The sequence below is a fragment of the Chiloscyllium plagiosum genome, chromosome 15 (assembly GCF_004010195.1).
Source record: "Chiloscyllium plagiosum isolate BGI_BamShark_2017 chromosome 15, ASM401019v2, whole genome shotgun sequence".
Taxonomy (NCBI): Eukaryota; Metazoa; Chordata; class Chondrichthyes; order Orectolobiformes; family Hemiscylliidae; genus Chiloscyllium; species Chiloscyllium plagiosum.
In genome coordinates, this window is record NC_057724.1 from 6,640,299 (window position 1) to 6,659,251 (window position 18,953).

The following is an 18,953-nucleotide window of genomic DNA, read 5'->3' on the forward strand; positions in this document are numbered from 1 at the left end:
AATGCTTCTTCGGCTGTCCATTTAAAAGTTAGTGCGCTTGAATAAAATGTCAACAAGCGCATCTATTGAAGAATAACAAACTACGATAGCAAATATGCTTCAGATTACAACTAATCAAGAGTTTGGCAACACAGTCACAGCTGTCACGGAAGCTATTTAGCTCAGAAACAGCCCAGTCATGGCGAAGAGGTAGAGGCAGCCTGAGCAAGAACATTTGTAAGCAAGCATCTTTAAAAGATTCACAATTGATCAGGGGAGCACATTTCTCAGCTGGTTTGAAATTAATTTTGCCTTATTTTTGGTCAGCTGCTAATGCAATAATTTGCCTCTCCCTCCCTATGCTTTCATGTATGGATTGTTGATTGGCATGATAGGAAATGGCATGTTCGCCAAAATTGCAAAGAATTAATCCAAAGATGTGCAGGTTAGGTGAATTGGCCATGCTAAATTGCCCGAAGTGTTCAGGGGTATGTGGGTTAGGTGCATTAGTCAGGGGTAAATGTAGAGTAATAGGGTGGGGGAATGGTCTGGGTGGGTTGTTGTTTGGAGGGTTGCTGTGGACTTGATGGGCCAAATGGCTTGTTTCCACACTGTTTGGGATTCTATGGTGCTCTATGGTATGGCTAATGATGTACATTTGCCCCCAAAAATGGGAATTTGAAGCTGCATTGAGAGGTTAAAAGAAAAGGCCTTGTTTTGACTGGCAGACTGTCTCCATTAGAGGGTGTGTTTCTGAAGCATTTGAATGAGTTGGCTAACTCATGCACTGATTTTCCAGTAGAACTCTGATGTTTCAGGTGGTGCTACGTGAGAACGGAGATTGCAGAGTGATCAATAGCTAGTTCTGCAGCAGACAATCCCATCGTCAGTCACACTTAATTTGACAATGGCTAGATTGGTAGTGGGTGGGGGGTGTTAAATATCAAGGACAGGATCAGAGAGACACAGATATTGCATTGTGAGGGGACCTTGAGCTGCTACGTGATAGAAGGCTGGCATATTCAAGAGGCGGTAACAATCAACTGTGCCCTAAAACCTGACTGGATTGCTTTGCAGAGAAATGCAGTGAGCTGACCATGAAGCGACACAAAAGATAACACTCACTCGAGTCAGTGCCTTGTCGACAGACATTGGAAATTCAGCTCACATTCCCTAACAGCGGGAACAAGGTTGCTTTCAGGGCTCACCATGTGCTTGCTTCTGAGCTCTAAACCTTAAAACATGACCCCTTAAAACTTTGACCACCATGGCCAAAGTAAAAATGCAGTTTAAGGTTCTCCAAAATTAATTTTACCTTTCCAGAAATTTTGATTCCTTTGCACAGCACCAGCAGAATAATCAGCCAGGTCACGAGTAGACAGACAGCTAGATGCCAGACGACATTCCCAGTCTCATTAATTGAACTTGAACGATGTAAAACCACAACACTGAATGAATGATGACAGAACCTGTTAGGGTTGCATTTATTGCACTGAAGAGTGAATTTCCTCCTTATCTGAGGCTAAATTCTCAAGGACAAGCAGCTACATAGAGAGGTTAAAAGAAAAGGCCTTGTTTTGACTGGCAGACTGTGCATAGTGACGTCGTCATTAGAGGGGGTGTTTCTCGGCAGTCTACAGCCTGGAAGACTCAATGCTGAGTTCTCCAGTTTCAAACAACCTCCCTCCCCATCCCATCCACTGCTCCCTGCCACCAACCGGATTCCTTCCTCCCATTGACCAGCCAGGTCATACTCTGTACCTGTCTCACCTGTCCCCACTTCATCACCCTGCCCCCATAATCCCCTTTATCTTCAGCTCCACCTACACCCACCCCCAGTGCTAAGGAAGGGTTACACCTGAAACGTTGACTTTTCCACCTCCAAATGCTGCCTGGCTTGCTGGGTTCTTCCAGCCTCCTGCCTGTTTACTTTGGATTCCAGCATCTGCTGCTTTATTTTGTCTCTATCAAAGGGAAACACCACTGTTGAAGTGAAGACTGATTGATTGCCCCTGAGGATGGAAGCCTGCAGGAAAGCATTTTGCCAGGGAGACAGTTCACAAATTTACCAAGACTACCAATGTGGAGCATGATAGAGACAATGGACTTGAATATATGCACCTGCATCACAGAGTGGGGTTAAGAGGCACAGTCATGAGTGAGCTGAGAGGCCACTTATCAGGATATAGACGCGGGGGGGTTGGTGGCTACATTATACCAGCAACAGGAAGTCTGCAAAGTGGCTTTGATACATCATGCAGCAGGAGGCTCTCTACGATGCACAAGCTGCCATTTATTGGGTAGATTGCTACCACCATCTTTTTTAAGTGTACGAAACTACGTGGTCTAGTGTGGTAGAGGAAAACCACTTCCTAATTTAACCAGAAGAGTGGATAATAAGGTACAGTTTATTGAATGTTCACAACTAATTATATGCTATATTTATAGGAAATATTGTTTGACAGAGACTTTAGGAGGACCAGATGCTAGGTCTCACTTCTTTGAGATCTCAAGGGGTTCAGCCCACATGAGATTATCACAAATGCTTCGGACAATCACCAGTATTAATCCATTCGAACACTTATACACAATATGAAAGCAGTGGGAAGTTGGTGGTTCTCATTGTAAAGGTCAACACCTCAAAATCACATCCTCTCACTGGAACTGACAGGTGTCTTCCAAATGTAATGTGCGAGGCCATTAGGAATCAAACCAAAAGGTGACAGTGTCAAGCTGATGCCTCAGTAGCTGTAGGAGGATCAGTCTCTCTGTAGCCAGAGTGGAGAACAGGATGCTTCATGTGCTAACTGCATCCAGTGTAGCTGGATGTGGAACATGGAGTTCCACGTATCCAATGAAGAGAAAGGCATAGCTCAGAGACCCATGCAGGTACCCATAGCCACCCCTCTGGTTGGTAAGAAGTGGGATAATTGAAAGGAAAAGTTGTTGAGGCTGAGAACCTTCCTGAAGAAGGGATTATGCCCGAAACGTCGATTCTTCTGCTCCTCAGATGCTGCTTGGCCTGCTGTGTTTTTCCAGCACCACATTTTTCAACTGAGAACCAGTTCTGCCAATCAAATGAGAGTATCAGTGGAGGGGGACTAGGTGGGTTGGCAGAGGAGGAAGCAACAGAGGGCTTTGAGGCCTTCCTCATGTGGGATATAGGTATAGAGGGACTAGATGTCTATGGTGAAGATGAGGTGTTGGGGGGGGGGGGCGGGGAATCCGAACATTTGGAAGAGGTGGAGGGCGTTATCTTGAATGTATGTCGGGAGGTCATGGAACAAAGGGGACAGGATGGAGTAGAAATAAGGGGAGATGAGTTCAATAGAGCAGGAGCAGGCAGAGACAATTGGTCAACTGGTGCAGTCGAGGTTTCGCTTAGTCCTGCCATACTGAACTCATCTCCACCGATCTCCCTACTGAACCACAGCCTTGTTTTGTATAATAATGCTTCCTACAGAAATCAGCTCCAGCCCTCAAATCTCTGCATAGTTTCAGTAAACCAACAAGCCGTTGGTTCAGAACCCTGGCTTCACTAACTTTGATAGTTCCAGCTGTCAGCAGAAGGTGTACTCACTCCCAGAAATGCTCGCTTCGGCTCTTCTGGTAAGACGAATTCTGGCAGTTTTTGTTTCCGTTACTTTCTGAAGACGATGTCACATTGTACATGGGATCTGCAAGTTAATAAATAATGCATGAAGAATCAGGCACAGCAGAACATCATTTGACACGTTGGTCCTGAATTGCGTGTCAGACTTTCTGGCCTGAGCCAACCTTTCACCTTGTTCTCAGTTTAATTATATGTGAAATGTAGTTCAAAAAGTGAATCAATCAGCCTCAACAATTGGTAGTATAATTGATATCATCGCCCTGTTAAATAAAAATCAATTCCCTTTTAACTCCGCTAATATCAAGAGAATATTCCTTTTACTTTGGTCGAAACATTATAAAAAAGTGTTTTAACACTTTTTAAAATGTGTCCACCCTAACAATATCTGCTGCATTGAACACAGTCTTGACTTCTTGGGAATTTTTCTCTCAAGGTCACTTATATTCTTGCTCGAGTTCAAATATTATTTTTCTTTATAGCTGAATGGATTGTGAGGACACTATTATCAGTTGCAGGGTGACCAAGGCTTGGAATGCGTGTTCAAGGATATTTTATATTTCAAATGTGTAGAAAGAAATACAAAAGAAGATGGAGGGGATTTCTGACAAAGGGTTACATTCGTGCAGCTATGAGAATGATCTTTGCTTCAAAGATCAAGGTCTGGAATCAGTTTGATTGGAAATATGAACATCAAGTGAAAAAACAAAATGACTGGTCGATGTATTGAAAAGCCCCATAACACAACTGCAATGTAGGACAGATTTAAAACTGTAAAATATTGAGAGCTATTAAGGCAAGTATTTTAATTACCATGACTAATTTAAATCTTCTTGCAAATTTGAAATATCAGATTAGCAAGTGTAGTCTTGGGGACATTTAGAGTCATACATTGGATTCATATTGCAGTGAAATTAAAGCATTTGATAACCCTCGAAATTGCTCAATTATTCTTAACTAGATTTTACAAATAATTGATTTCAGATACAAAGTTTATAACTTAAACACAAATTGTCAATGTATTATTATTATTAATGTAATTTTAGCAGAACACAGAACACAAGGCAATCTGATTAATTATCTATGATCCAACTTCAACCCTCTTTGTCACCAACCCCCACTCACATACTGACAGATGGACAGTTACAGGAAAAGAAATGAAAGAATCATAACTTGCCAGTACGATAACGGTTTCAACAATGAATGCTAAGGCTTCATGAAATCTGATGGGTTGTATTACAGGCATATTAGGTTGTATTGTGCTTGAATTTTGAAATCAACAGTTAATGCAAACACCTACCAAACACTTTTCCGGATTTTTTTTATAGACTGGAGTTTTTTGCTCAGGATTTTCAATAAGTCAGTAACTGAAAAATAAGAGAAGCAGGACCAAATAATAAGGTCCTGTCAAAGCAGCACTTGCTTTTGCCCCAAAACAGTCAGAGTGCAGTTTAGCTTTCGTTTCCATAGAATTCACAGAATCCCTACAATGTGGAAACAGGCCATTTGGCCCAACCAGTCCACACCGACCCTCCAAAGAGTATCCCACCCAGACCCATTTCCCCCTACCCTATTATTCTACGTTTCCCCTGACTAATGCACCTAACCTACACATCCCTGAACACTATAGGCAATTTAGCATGGCCAATTCACCTAACTTGCACATCTTTCGATTGTGGGAGGAAACTGGAGCACCCGGAGGAAGCCCACGCAGACACAGGGAGAATGTGCAAACTCCACACAGACAGTCGCCCGAGGCTGGAATCGAACCCAGGTCACTGAGGCAGCAATGCTAACCATTGAGCCACCATGCTGCCCAACATTCTTTGTGGTTGACTGACTGGCACCTTGTCATTATTTAATTGACCAATTCTATATCCAACCAGCTGCCAATCGCTAAGCATAACATTTCAATGCATGTTCATCTATAGCGGTCATAGAACAGTATTTAAATTGCTTTATCTTTCCAGGTCAGTTCCAAATATCAAACATCAATCCTTTCTTAAAAAAAAAATATGCTGTTGGTCAAAGCTCAAAGTCCAATTCTCAAGTGCAACTCAGTTCCAAACTAGACATGAAAAAAAGAAATATAATGATTGTGTCAATTTTCAGTAACATGCCTAATGACAAGGTTAATAATACTTAAATAATAAACTATTAAGCAAATCAAAACTATTCAATTCTTCCTTCTACTAGATTCTTAATTGTTATACTAATTTCCTGGTTATATTCTTCAGTTTATATTCAGGATAAAGGATTAGCTATTACAGTTTCTTCCCTGAAGTAGTATAATGTTTACATTATAAGGTTGCAATAACAAACTCCAGTGGAACAACCTCAGTGTTTTAACATGCAACTTCTCAACAAGTCCCCTAGTTGCATTTGAGAATGTGGTGATGAGCTGCCTTCTTGAACCGCTATGGTCTACATGTTACAGGTTGACCTACAATGCACTGAAGGATGGAGTTCCCAGGAATTTGATCCAGCAACACTGAAGGACTGGCGATATATTTTCACATCCAGATGGTGAATAGCTTGTAGGGGCAATTGGAGATGGTGGTGTTCCCAGGCATCTGCTGCCCTTATCATTCTAGATGGAAGTGGTCGTGGGTTTGGAATGTGCTGTCCATGGATCTCTGATGAATTTCCGCAGTGTATCTTTTAGATGGTATGCACTGATGTGACTGACTGTTGGTGGTGGAAAAAGTGGAAGCTTATGGATATGGTACCAACCAAGCAGGCTGCTTTGTCTCAGATGGTGTCAAGCTTCCTGAATGTTGTTTGAGCTGCATTCATCCAGGCAAGTGGGGAGTATTCCATCACACTCCTGACTTGTGCCTTGTCGATGGTGGACAGGCTTTGGGAAGTCAGGAGGTGAGTTACTTGCTGCAGTATTTCTAGCCTCTGAACCTGCTCTTGTAAACATTGTGTTTATGTGGTGAGTCCAGTTGAGTTTCTAGTCAAGGGTAACCCCAAGGATGTTGATAGTGGGGGAGTCACTGATGGTAACATCTAAAATTGTGAACCAAGGCGAGGCTTAGATAGTCTCTTAACGGAGATGGTCATTGCGTGGCATTTGTGTGGCACGAATGTTAATTGCCACTTGTCACCTCAAGCCTGGATATTGTTCAGATCTTGTTACATTTAAAAGTGATTGTGTCGCCCCTATGTCTTTTTCCTCTCATCTATATAATTATTTATTTATTAATAACAGACCTCGTTTCTGGCCTTTCTATTATAGGTAGAACCACAATCTATGGATCAAAGCTCAAAGTTCAACTCTTAACTACAACTCTCAGTTCCAAACCAAAAAGGAGAAAACAAAGGAAATATAATAATGGTCTCAACAACAGGTTCATAAAATGTATTTGATATAGCCAATTAGAATGATATATTAAAAGAAAAACCAATGGGCTAGTTCTGACCTAATAAAGGGCAATTAAGCATGATTAATGAATATTCTCACCATCAAGGATTCTCTCGTGATCATAACTGCATGGAATTTCACATTCAATTTGAATATGAGAATTATGGGTCTTAGAGTTGAATAAAGGCAAATAGAGTTTTGAGAATAACCTCAGCTGAAGTAGTCTGGAAAAGTAAGCTAAAAGCTCCTGTTGATTTACAGTGGCAGACATTTAAACAAGTATTTCATAACTCTCAAAAAACATAAATTTCATTGACAACAAGTACTCTATGAGAAGGATGTACCATCAGCAGCTCAGAAGTTAAGGATAGTATAATGAAAAACAAAAGACTTTTAATGCTGCAAACATTGGTGACATCCCAAAGGTTCTGGAGAACTTTAGAAACCAGCAAAACGTGACTTGAATGAAAAGTGAGGAAATAGAATCTGAGATCAAACTAGCAAAGTACTGACTATATGTGCATAAAAGGGGAGACAGCGACTAGTATAAATGTCACACTTTAAGATGAGACTGAAGACAAGAATTGATAATGGAAAAGAAGGGAAAGTCAGTGAGTTTTGTGATGTAAGTCTGTAGTTTATGTATATTGTATATATGTTCATATGAATTTTCATTTGGATTTTTTAGTTTTGAAGCAATAACATATGTGTTTTCTGTGTGTCTGAAAGGATTTAAAGATCGCTTTGTCAATATTTCTGTACTCATGCAAAATTATTTTAATACATAGTATCAGAGAAAAAAACTTCCTGGATAGTAAAAGGGATGCGTTTACATTGAGGAAGCGAACAAGTGAGTGTATGCATTTATTGGATAACAAAAGTGTCTCACATCTTCTATGTGTGCGAGTCTAATCTGAATTGCAGTTTGTAGCTGGATTTATTGTCACCTCAAGCCTGGATATTGTTCAGATCTTGTTACATTTAAAAGTGATTGTGTCGCCCCTATGTCTTTTTCCTCTCATCTATTTATTTATTAATAACAGACCTCGTTTCTGGCCTTCCTGTTATAGGTAGAACACCTCAAGCCTGGATATTGTTCAGATCTTGTTACATTTAAAAGTGATTGTGTCGCCCCATGTCTTTTTCCTCTCATCTATTTATTTATTAATAACAGACCTCGTTTCTGGCCTTCCTGTTATAGGTAGAACTGCAATCTGTGGATCAAAGCTCAAAGTTCAACTCTTAACTACAACTCTCAGTTCCAAACCAAAAAAGGAGAAAACAAAGGAAATATAATAATAAATATAATAATACAGTTTGAAATGCTGTAGCTGCATGCTTTGAGCAGATTTATCTTCAAATGATGCATTGAAGGAGCAGGCTAATGAAGGAGTGGCTGAAACAGGGTCCTCACTGACTGACTTAGATAGGTGCTTTGTTTTGGGAATATATATTTGTAACCAACTTAAAACAGCTGAGTACTATGGTGTGACTTAGAATAGAGTGCTCGAATTGAGCATCTCAAGATGTTCAGCAGTGGAAGGAGAAAGGTGTTTAGTTGATATTTGCATGAACAGCAACTGACTGGAGTGCAGAATTGAAGGGTGGCACAGTGACCCAGTAGTTAGCACTGCTGCCTCACAGCACCAGGTACAATTCCACCCTTGGGCACCTGTCTGTGTGGAGTTTGCACATTCTCCCCATGTCTGTGTGGGTTTCCTCCGGGTGATGGGTTTCCTCCCACAGTCCAAAGGTGGGCAGCTTAGGTGCATTAGTTGTAGGAAATGTGGGGTTATCGGGTAGAGGGGTGGGTTTGGGAGGAATGCTCTACAGAGGTTTGGTTTGGACACAGTGGGCCGAATGGCCTGCTTCCACACTGTAGGGATTTTAGTCTCGGTTAGAAAATAGCCAATATTGGTGCTTTATTCTATGTCTGAATTCGTGAGCATTTATAATCTTTACAATGATATTAAAGTTTTCATTTTGGATTCGGGTCTCCAGCTTTTTTTTTGTTAATTTGTTTTTCTGTTGCTTTCAAATATAGCTATAACAATGATATTAGTATATTAGAAAAAGAAAAAGAAACGACAGTGTTAAGAGTGAGGACCTTGGAGGCCCACAAAGCCAATAAGAGACTGCGAGGTAATGTTGCCAGCTGAATGCTGCCAATTGCTTTCTTTCCCCCCCACAGTTAGGCTGGACCACGGGTCAGACCAAACAATTGGATTGTGTTAGAAAATAAACATTTGTAGACTGTGCTGCTAAGTTGCAGGTTGTTTTATTTACTATGCTGCTGGTTATTTTTAAAATGTTATAGTTGGGTTAGAGTTCAGTTTGGGGTCAGCTGTTGTGGTGGAATTTGTAACAGCTGTCAGAACATGAGCAGAGTCTTCAGAGCAGGTTGTTGGATGTGAATTGGATGCAAAGCCTCCTCTTGGGCTCAGAGGAACTGGAATCAACTTTGACTGGAATTCTAGCACTAATCGGTGTGTATAAGTAAGAGGACCTGTTGCACCCGCCAGCTACTATAAACAGCTAGCAACAGGCAAGTACTAATAGTAAAACAGCTGGAAAATGGTTGGAGAAATTTAACAGGTTTGGCAGCATCTGGGGTAGAGAAAGTGTTAATATGACTCTTCTTTGAATCTCTTTGAAAGCCAGATTGGGAAGATCAAAAGGAGTTCTTGCATTAATCATTGGGAGTAGCATAAGGGAGGATAATGCAAACACCTACGTGATCAAAGGAATAAATTATGTGGGAAACTCTAGTAGCTCATGATGGGTGGATAACATTAAGCAAGATTTTACTCCATGGTTTAGACAAAGACATCAACATTTCATTTGGCACCTTGTACTAATGGGAATCTTTATAAGACAATAAGGTACCTGCTGACACCCTGAAAGAGGTAGAGAAGATAATGTAAAGGATACTTCCAGCAGTATTTGAAAGGATAACTTGGTCAGTTGTAAATCAAAAGTTAAGTCAAGCCTCAATCAAATTAACTTCTAGCTTGTGCTTGTATGTATGAGGATCCTGCTTGTGGTTGTATAAACTTAAAGTAAAGGTGCAAGATCTACATAAACTGATGTGCAACCCAGAATTATTGTTTGCTTTCTTCTAATCACTTGTTGATTGTGAGGGTATTCCAGAAACCTCTGCCTCTGTGTCATTTATTTGACCTGCCTGAAGGGCAAAAATTGACAACGGCAGGTCTTTGCTTAAACATTGAAAATGAACACCAGTGCCAACATGTGAGCACAAATAAAAGACCATTGGAGGTGACTCTGTCCACTGGTCCTCCTAACAAGGCACACTTCTATTTGGAAATTAGTTAACACAGGTAAGTTCACATGAAGTATCTGTTCCCAGTTATGCTGAGAACTAGAACTGTTGCCATCTTTGCAATGTTGGCTCGACACCTCTCAAGGGTGTTCGGCAATGAATATCAATTCAGCAATGCAGAAGACTGGCAATGTATGTCCAGATCAGGAAGATGTATGGTTTGGAGAAAACTTAATGATTTTCTAGGGCATTGCCACTCTTAATGTTCTTGACAGAGGTGGTCAGTAGAGATAGAGTCAAAAGTGTGGAGCTGGAAAAGCAGGTCAGGCAGCATCCAAGGAGCAGGAGAATCAACGTTTCGGGCATAAGCCCTTCATCTGGAATAATGGTCAGTAGAGATAGGTGATTTAGGAGGGGTGCAGTCGCAGTAACTTTGCTGAGTTGCTTCCCTGTTAAACATGCATACTGCATCAATGGTACACTGGTGTTGGATCAGCAACGTTAGCATTGTTTGGTAAGAAGTAAATCCCAAGATGTGACTTCTATGAGAACCTGGAGTACAGGATTATAGCTATTGTCCATTCCCTTGTTGGTGTCACTAATAGCTTCATTATACTTCCATACGATAACTCTTTGTGAAATAGATCACAAATATACCAATATTATTTCGCTCTCTGACATCTTTATCTTACCTCCTTGCATTTATGGAAGCATTATTTATACCCTTGCTGCCGGCAATCAATACCATTGCTTTCTCAACCAAACAGAATGATAAATCATCAGAGGCAAAGGCTTTACACTTTCTTGAAGTTATCACAGTACCTGCGGGAGTCTTGTGGCAGATTTTATCGTTTTCACACCAACTGTAGCAGTCTTTCCATGGCAGAGGCGATTGGAAGGAAATAATGAAGTAGAACAGGCAGTAGGTGATGATGCAGTTGTAGTAAAGGCCTTGAAATGCTGACACAGAAAAGGTTAGGAGACCCATACCTTCAATTATGAGCAAAAAGAAGAGTTCAGAATGGAACAGTACAGGTAAACCCTTTAATATTCACAAGCATGCAAGCCAGTCAGACTAAACAATTTTATTCCGTTGCAAATAGATCATTCCAAGAAAGATAGGGAGAACCCAATTAGTAGTTGCCAGTTTACAGCCAATTAGGTAACTTCTGATGTGCTGTCACTGTTTTAACATGGGGAAACTTCGTAGCCAATATGCAGATTCCAATTGTATAGGAACAAAACCGAACAAGAGTATTCGAACCTGTTCAGCCATTCAACGTGATCCTGGCTGATCCTCCAGTTCAGTCCCCTGTTCCCACTTTTTCTCCATATCCTTTGATTCCGTTTGCCCTCAGAACTCTATCTAACTCCTTCCTGAAAACAATATGATGGTCTGTTGATGAACATTGTGGGATAAACATTGATGACGAATTGTGGGAAATTCTGCCACTCTCCTCCAAAATGTTATTGTAAGATATTTTAAACAAGAGGGTGGACAGGACTTCACCTTGATGTGTCATTTGAAAGCTATTTCCTCTGACAAAGCAGCATTCCCTCCAACTGCTAGATCACAGGTTTGACACAAGTTAAAAACTTGATTATAATTTATAAACCAGCATCCTTTGCAGGGCCAAACAAAAAATTCCAAGTGATGTGAAACTGCTTTTGTTCATATATGTGAAGCTGTTATAAGCTTCTTTCTACCTGAAAAACAAGATAATTGGAAGTGATTGAACACAGGGTCTCCCATACCATTATTGTGTTTGAGAATGAGGCCCTACAGATGGTTTATAGGACCTATAGATGGCACGGTGGCTCAGTGGTCAGCACTGCTGCCTCACAGCACCTGGGCTCTATTCCACCCTCAGATGACTGTATGGAGATGGCACATTTTCCCCGTGTCTGTGTGTGTTTCCTCCAGGTGCTCCGGTTTTCTCCCACAGTCCAAAGACATGTAGGTTAGGTGGATTGGCCATGCCACATTGCCCATAGTGTTCAGGGACATGCAGGCTAGGTTGGTTAGCCATGGGAAATATGGGGAAGGGGCTTGAAACCTTCCTTTGGAGTGCCAGTGTGGGCCTGTTGGGCTGAAGGACCTGTTTCCACGCTGTTGGGATTCTACGATTTTATGACCTAAAAGCAACAAATAACTTCAACTAGACACTGTGTTGAATCTTTCAGTTCACCATTTGCTGAAAGAAGACGGAGGGTGGTGATTGATGGGAAATGTTCATCCTGGAGTCCAGTTACGAGTGGTGTACCGCAAGGGTTGGTGTTGGGTCCACTGCTGTTCGTCATTTTTATAAACGACCTGGATGAGGGCGTAGAAGGGTGGGTTAGGAACTTTGCAGACGACACTAAGGTCGGTGGAGTTGTGGATAGCGACGAAGGATGTTGTAGGTTACAGAGAGACATAGTTAAGCTGCAGAGCTGGGCTGAGAGGTGGCAAATGGAGTTTAATGCAGACAAGTGCGAGGTGATTCACTTTGGTCGGAGTAATCGGAATGCAAAGTACTGGGCTAATGGTAAGATTCTTGGTAGTGTAGATGAGCAGAGAGATCTCGGTGTCCACATACACAGATCCTTGAAAGTTGCCACCCAGGTTGACAGGGTTGTTAAGAAGGCATACAGTGTTTTAGCTTTTATTAATAGAGGGATCGAGTTTCGGAACCATGAGGTCATACCACAGCTGTACAAAACTATGGTGCGGCCGCACTTGGAGTATTGTGTACAGTTCTGGTCACCGCATTATAAGAAGGATGTGGAAGCTTTGGAAAGGGTGCAGAGGAGATTTACTAAGATGTTGCCTGGTATGGAGGGAAGGTCTGACGAGGAAAGGCTGAGGGACTTGAGGCTGTTTTCGTTAGAGAGAAGAAGTTTGAGAGGTGGCTTAATGGAGACATATAAGATAATCAGAGGGTTAGGTAGGGTGAACAGGGAGAGCCTTTTTCCAAGTATGGTGACGGTGAGCACGAGGGGGCATACCTTTAAATTGAGGGGTGATAGATATAGGACAGATGTCAGAGGAAGTTTCTTTACTCAGAGAGTAGTAAGGGTATGGAATGCTTTGCCTGCAATGTTACTAGATTCACCAACTTTAAGTACATGTAAGTCGTCATTGGACAAGCATATGGACGTACATGGAATAGTGTAGGTTAGATGGGCTTCAGATTGGTATGACAGGTCAGCACAACATCGAGAGGCGAAGGGCCTGTACTGCACTGTAATGTTCTATGTTCTGTCTAATTAGGGGCTCTTTGGGATGTGTCAGTAAGTGTGTAGGACCACAGTAAAATACTTTGTGTTTCAATAGAATGATAAGGAGTTAGAATGGATGAATGACAGAACCATTTTGAGCAGCTCTGAACATAAATAATTGATCGCAGAGCAGAATGAAGAACAAAACCTCAGAAAGCTGATTTGAAGGATGCTACAAGGACATTATAAAGCTACCCAGGGGAATGCTGTAGGATGAGATACAAGGGGATGGGTGCAAAACTTGATGAAAAAGCTCATGGAAAGTGAATAATATCAGGACAGACTTCACTCCATCATTTACACAACAATTTGATACACCTCGAGGTAACTATTATCAGGAGCATTTCTTTAGGGCAGTATGATCCCATCAATATAATAACCCAGGTCCTCTCAGGAAAAGTATTTAAAGGTGTCATAAGAAGGAAATTTACATTCCAGCTAGCACCCACTCAGGCCTATAATTAACTTGGGGCTGATCCTTTGCATGTGATGTTTAGTATACACATTTGTGAATCCAATGTATTTTTGAATCTGATTTTCAGGAAGTAACTAAACATAGGTTGAATGTTCCTGCAATTTTCTCAAGTTAAATCATTTTAAATGCGCAAAACATTCTTTTGAAACCTGACACAGTTTAGATTCTCTGGAATGGGGCTTGAACTCACAATCTTCCAACTCAGACCTAGGACTGTAGTTAACAAAACATTCGCTGACACCATCAATGTACACTTGGGTGCAAAAGCAGGGCTGTAGCAGGACAGAAGTGAGCCAACTATACATCTAGCCAGTTCTCAGACTTAAAACATTAAAGATTCTGCATTGACAACTTCAAATTGAATATGTGGATGTTTCATTTGCCTCATTTCAAAGGTTTTGGGAATTGTATATAAATGATTTACAAAGACTATTAGCATGTGCTGGCAAATGGCTGCTACTGCAAGAGGTAGTCGTTAAATTGAATGACAAAATGGCATTTAATGATTAGACGAAGAGGTGGAATTTTCCAAGAATCTGAATGGAGAACATGAAAGAGTATAAATTCAGATTGTGTCGTGTGAAAGCATAGCATATGCCTCCTGATTGGAGACTCTTCACCAGAGAGGGAATCTCAAGCTTGCAAGGCCTGTTCAAAAGACCACCAGCCTCAAAATGGAGTCCCTTGTTACTCCCTATCCTATATCCCCAATCAGTTCCATCCTGCACCCCCATTCAGTTCCACTTTGCACCCCTATACTATTTCAAACTACACCCCATTCAGTTCCACCCTACATCCCCATTCAGTTCCATCTTATACCCACATTCAGTTCTACCCCTCACCTCCATTCAGTTCCACCCTACACCCCTATACTATTCCACCCTACACTCCTATTCAATTCCACCCGACACCCCCATTCAGTTCCACCCTGTATCCCTATTCAATTCCACCCTACACTCCCACTCAATCCATCTTATACATTCCTGATGAAAAGCTCATGACCGAAACATCAATGGCCCTGCTCCTCAGATACTGCCTGACCTGCTGTGCTTTTCCAGTGCCACACTTTTCGAATCCACCCTATACCCCAATTCATTTCTATCGATCAGCCATGATTTTATTAAATGGCAGAGCAGGCTGGAAGGTTTGAGAGGTCCAAATTGTTTGAATGTTTAGTGGCCACTGTTTACATTGGCACTGCTACAGTCCAGTAGCTGGCAGCCCTTTGATCAGCCAGCAATTGTTGGAGGTGGGTCATCCTGCCTCATGGACAGCAATAGCCAAGATCACCCTTACCACAGGTAATCTCACCATGTGGCATCTGCCAAACGATTGATAGTGAGAGTTTGACAGACATCCCATTCCACCTCGCCCCCCAGCTACCAGATAGCACCTGGGGTGGGAGGCAGGTAAGGACATAACATTTCATTGACCCCAAATGAACTTGATGTAATTGTAATGGAAAATTGTGGCAAGTTTTGAGCTGTCATATTTTCAACCTAGTAATGACATGGAGCTGGGGACCAAACCCCTCACGCGCCCAACAACATAATATCGGTGTTTGGGGCCGCCGTAAGGCAATGGGAATATCCCAACATGCCTGGCACATTCCCTGTGCATGTGGCAGATTCAAGCTTTACTTGTTTGGAGTTTCACTGCAGAAGTAGGTACCCCCAGGGGTCTCACGCCAAAACAATTTGAAAACTGTCTTTTCGGATAGCCCCTGAAATTGTGTTGCTATGTGGCGACACTGACCTTGTAAGATGGGAACAGCCTTCCACACTTGAACAGGTCCGAGGCTGGCAAACTGCCCTAAGGCCGATTCCATGAAAAATACTGGCAACCCAGCAAGTGCCATCATGAGTATGTAGGGAATTAGAAAAGCACCTGCAAGGCAACAGTTAGCGCAGAAAAAGATTACTGTGGCAGGGGAACGGTCACGGCTGTACACACATTGATGGAGTGGGAAATCCCTCCAAACCTATAGCCTTGGAACAGAGGCTGTGTTAGATTTTGGATTTCATCAGATTTTGTGTCAGGGGTCATGGGCAACGGGTGGGTGCCAGGCCAACCCTGGTTAGTTGGGGAGCATCAATAGTCCAGTGCCCCAAGCAGCAGGTAAGAGGTAGCAGGATCAATATGATTGGCCACCGAGCCAAATTGTCCAGGTAAGTAAATTATTTTTTTTAAATTAATGCATGACACACTGAATGCAGGAAGAGACTGGGAAGTAACTCAGAGCTGTGTGCTTGTATCACTTAGGCCTTTGAATTCCAATGAATTTACACAGTCCTTCTATAATGCAGCATGGGGAGCTCAATGACAGTGCCTTTATATGCTGGGAAATAGGTAGCAGTTAGAGCCACATGCCCTTCCCTGTCACCCAGTGACAAAGGTCCATCCTTTCTGATGCCCTCCCCCTACCACGGGTCCGGCCTCATTGCCAGAGAACTGGTCAGTGACCTGATCAAGCCACTCGATCTTATCATCATTATGGCCTAAGCAGCAAGTTGCAGTACCTGACAAGTCTGCCCGTGGTATCTTCCGGCTGGAGCTGTTTGACTGCATGGGTTGCCACTTCCCCCCACAAACTGAACTGCCCTTGGTGGTCACAGAATGCCCAGCCCTCCCCCCCCCACAAGTCTATTATTTCACAACATGGAAAAGTAACCAGGACATTCACATTTATAACTTAAAATATTTTGTCCAACACCTCAGCGCCATGCAAAAAGGCTTACATTTACACAGTACCTTTTATAAACTCAGAATTTAAGCGCTTTTATTCCTAGTTCTAATGCAAGAAAAATGGCACCCAATTAGTCCAAGTGGAATGTTAATGGTAGAAGTGTAAATAACTCTGACAGCAAAAATAAGGGATGGATTTCTGCATTATTCCATCAGTGAGGTTGTAGGTGGAGGCAGCGGAAACATTGAAAACTTCTCACTGGCCTTCCCACAAGCCTCTTCACAATTGGGAGGCGGGACCGGTGAGGGCCAAGGCCGGCTGGCCTATCCTTTCTCCAGTTGAGGCCATCGTGCTGGTGGGACGAGTTCAGGGACAATGTGGAAGCACAGAAATAGGAGCAAGAGTAGGTCACTCGGCCTGTCGAGCCATTCAATAAGGTTATGGCTAATCTGACATTCCCCATGTCCACATTCCCCATGTCCACATTCCCCATTGCCTTTGGTTCCCCGACTGATCAATAATCTATCTCAATCTTAAAAATGCACAAAGATTCTGTCCCCACGTTCTTCTGCTAATGTTTTTTTTTCATTCTTCTGCTTTCTGTTCAATTCAGGAACTTATTTTTTGTCTGTTAATCGGATGTGAGTGCAGCTAAAATTCACAGATCTTTAGCCACACACAGGCCAGAGTAGAGATTTTAAATTTGTTTAAATTTTAGGCAGGTTCATGGTCACCATTACAGAGCCAAGCATTCGAACTCCGATTTCTTTATTAATTGGTTGAACTTAATCTGCGTGGCCAGAGTTTCAACAGCCTGAATCTTGAGGTTACTTGCGAAAGATATTAATATAATGTCACCGTCTCCCCAGTGTGGGGGTATGGCCATCTGTCGCCTGCATAAATCAATAAATTATTCACATTTTATTGTAAAATCGTTACAGTACCTCCTCCATTTTTGTAAACCAGGTAAGGGAATCGCCAGACATTACCCAGTCCCACAGTGTAGCCAATCACTGAGAACAAGTAGTCAGTTTTCAAGGCCCAGTTACCTCGCTGTATGTTTTCGTCATTTGTCCCTAAGTCCTTAGGTGTTTTAGTCTATAGGTGAGGAACAAAACAACATATTTGGAAAGTTAGAATTTCGCAGAAGTGGTGCTGAAAAATTTACCTTTGCCAACCTAGAAAGCTGATGCCAATGATCCTTGCCCTACCAACACCACCCCAGGAATGTCACCTTCTCACCATTTGGCGGAGATGGGACATCACACCTCACCCCTCCCCACCTCCCAACCCATCTCGGGGCACAGAGAGCTATTAATCTTAGCAGCGCCACAAGGTATAGTGGACAGGACTAGTACTGCAAGCAGTCCCCAGAGACTCACAAGGAGTGACAAACTAAGGGAGATAAAAGGGAAATGTCAATGAAATGTTATGGGTTCATGGAACACGGGTTAATGATTTACCTAATATTCTGAATGAGCATGCAATTTGGATCCTGGGGCATTTTAAATACCACAAAGGGGTGGGATAAATCAAAAAACATCCGAGCAAAGACTACCAATGTTCTGAAATGAAAACAGAAAGTTCTGTGAGCACATGACAGATTCTGTGCACGGAGATACACAGTTATCGTTTCAAGCCAAATTTAATTCTCATTCCAAAGTGACAGAGGATAAAAATGTAATGAATGGAGGGAGAGAACAATGAAGGAAAGGGAGGTCTGGACTTAGGTTGGGTGGGATTCAATAACAACGATGTCAAAGAACAAAAGGCAAAGAGGGAGGTCACCATTGCAGTGAAGTCACAAAACTTTTGCCCAAGTGGAATGTTAATGTTGGAAGAGCAAATAACTCTGACAGCAAAAATAAGAGTTGGAATTCTGCATTCTCCCATTAGTGACATTGAGATGGAGGCAGAGGAAGCACTGACAATTTCTTGCTGGCCTTCCCACAAGCCTCTTCACAGTTGGGAGGTGGGACTGGTGAAAGCAGAGGCTGGCTGGCCTATCCTTTCTCCAGTTGAGGCCATTTTGCTCATGGGAGGAATTCAGGGACAATGTTCAGGCTTCAGGTGAGACATTGTTTTGTGAAAAGGTCTCCATTGACAGCCTTCAATCAACACCAGAACCCCCACCTCGCCCAATCACCAAGCCTTATGGATGCTCCATTCCCCACCCATTGGTCTTTCACCAACACTCAACTCTGTCCAGCACAGCCCTCCCAATTCCAAACATGGTGTGCCTCACTCCTCCTCCTTGAGCTGAGCACATCCCCCCTCCCCCACGCCTCCAAC

At 42.3% G+C, this 18,953-nt stretch overlaps 1 protein-coding gene across 1 annotated transcript in view; it reads right to left on the minus strand.

The window, feature by feature from the left end:
* The window catches only part of LOC122557537 (sodium- and chloride-dependent neutral and basic amino acid transporter B(0+)-like), a 53,023-nt gene that overhangs the window by 27,696 nt on the left and 6,374 nt on the right, over positions 1 to 18,953 (minus strand). The window contains exons 2-6 of the mRNA XM_043705283.1: positions 17,606 to 17,759; positions 15,731 to 15,862; positions 11,062 to 11,229; positions 3,560 to 3,656; positions 1,295 to 1,427 (exon numbers count right to left, since the gene is read on the minus strand). Of these exons, the coding sequence (XP_043561218.1) occupies positions 1,295 to 1,427; positions 3,560 to 3,656; positions 11,062 to 11,229; positions 15,731 to 15,862; positions 17,606 to 17,759 (684 nt within the window). The remainder of the gene's footprint in view (positions 1 to 1,294; positions 1,428 to 3,559; positions 3,657 to 11,061; positions 11,230 to 15,730; positions 15,863 to 17,605; positions 17,760 to 18,953) is intronic.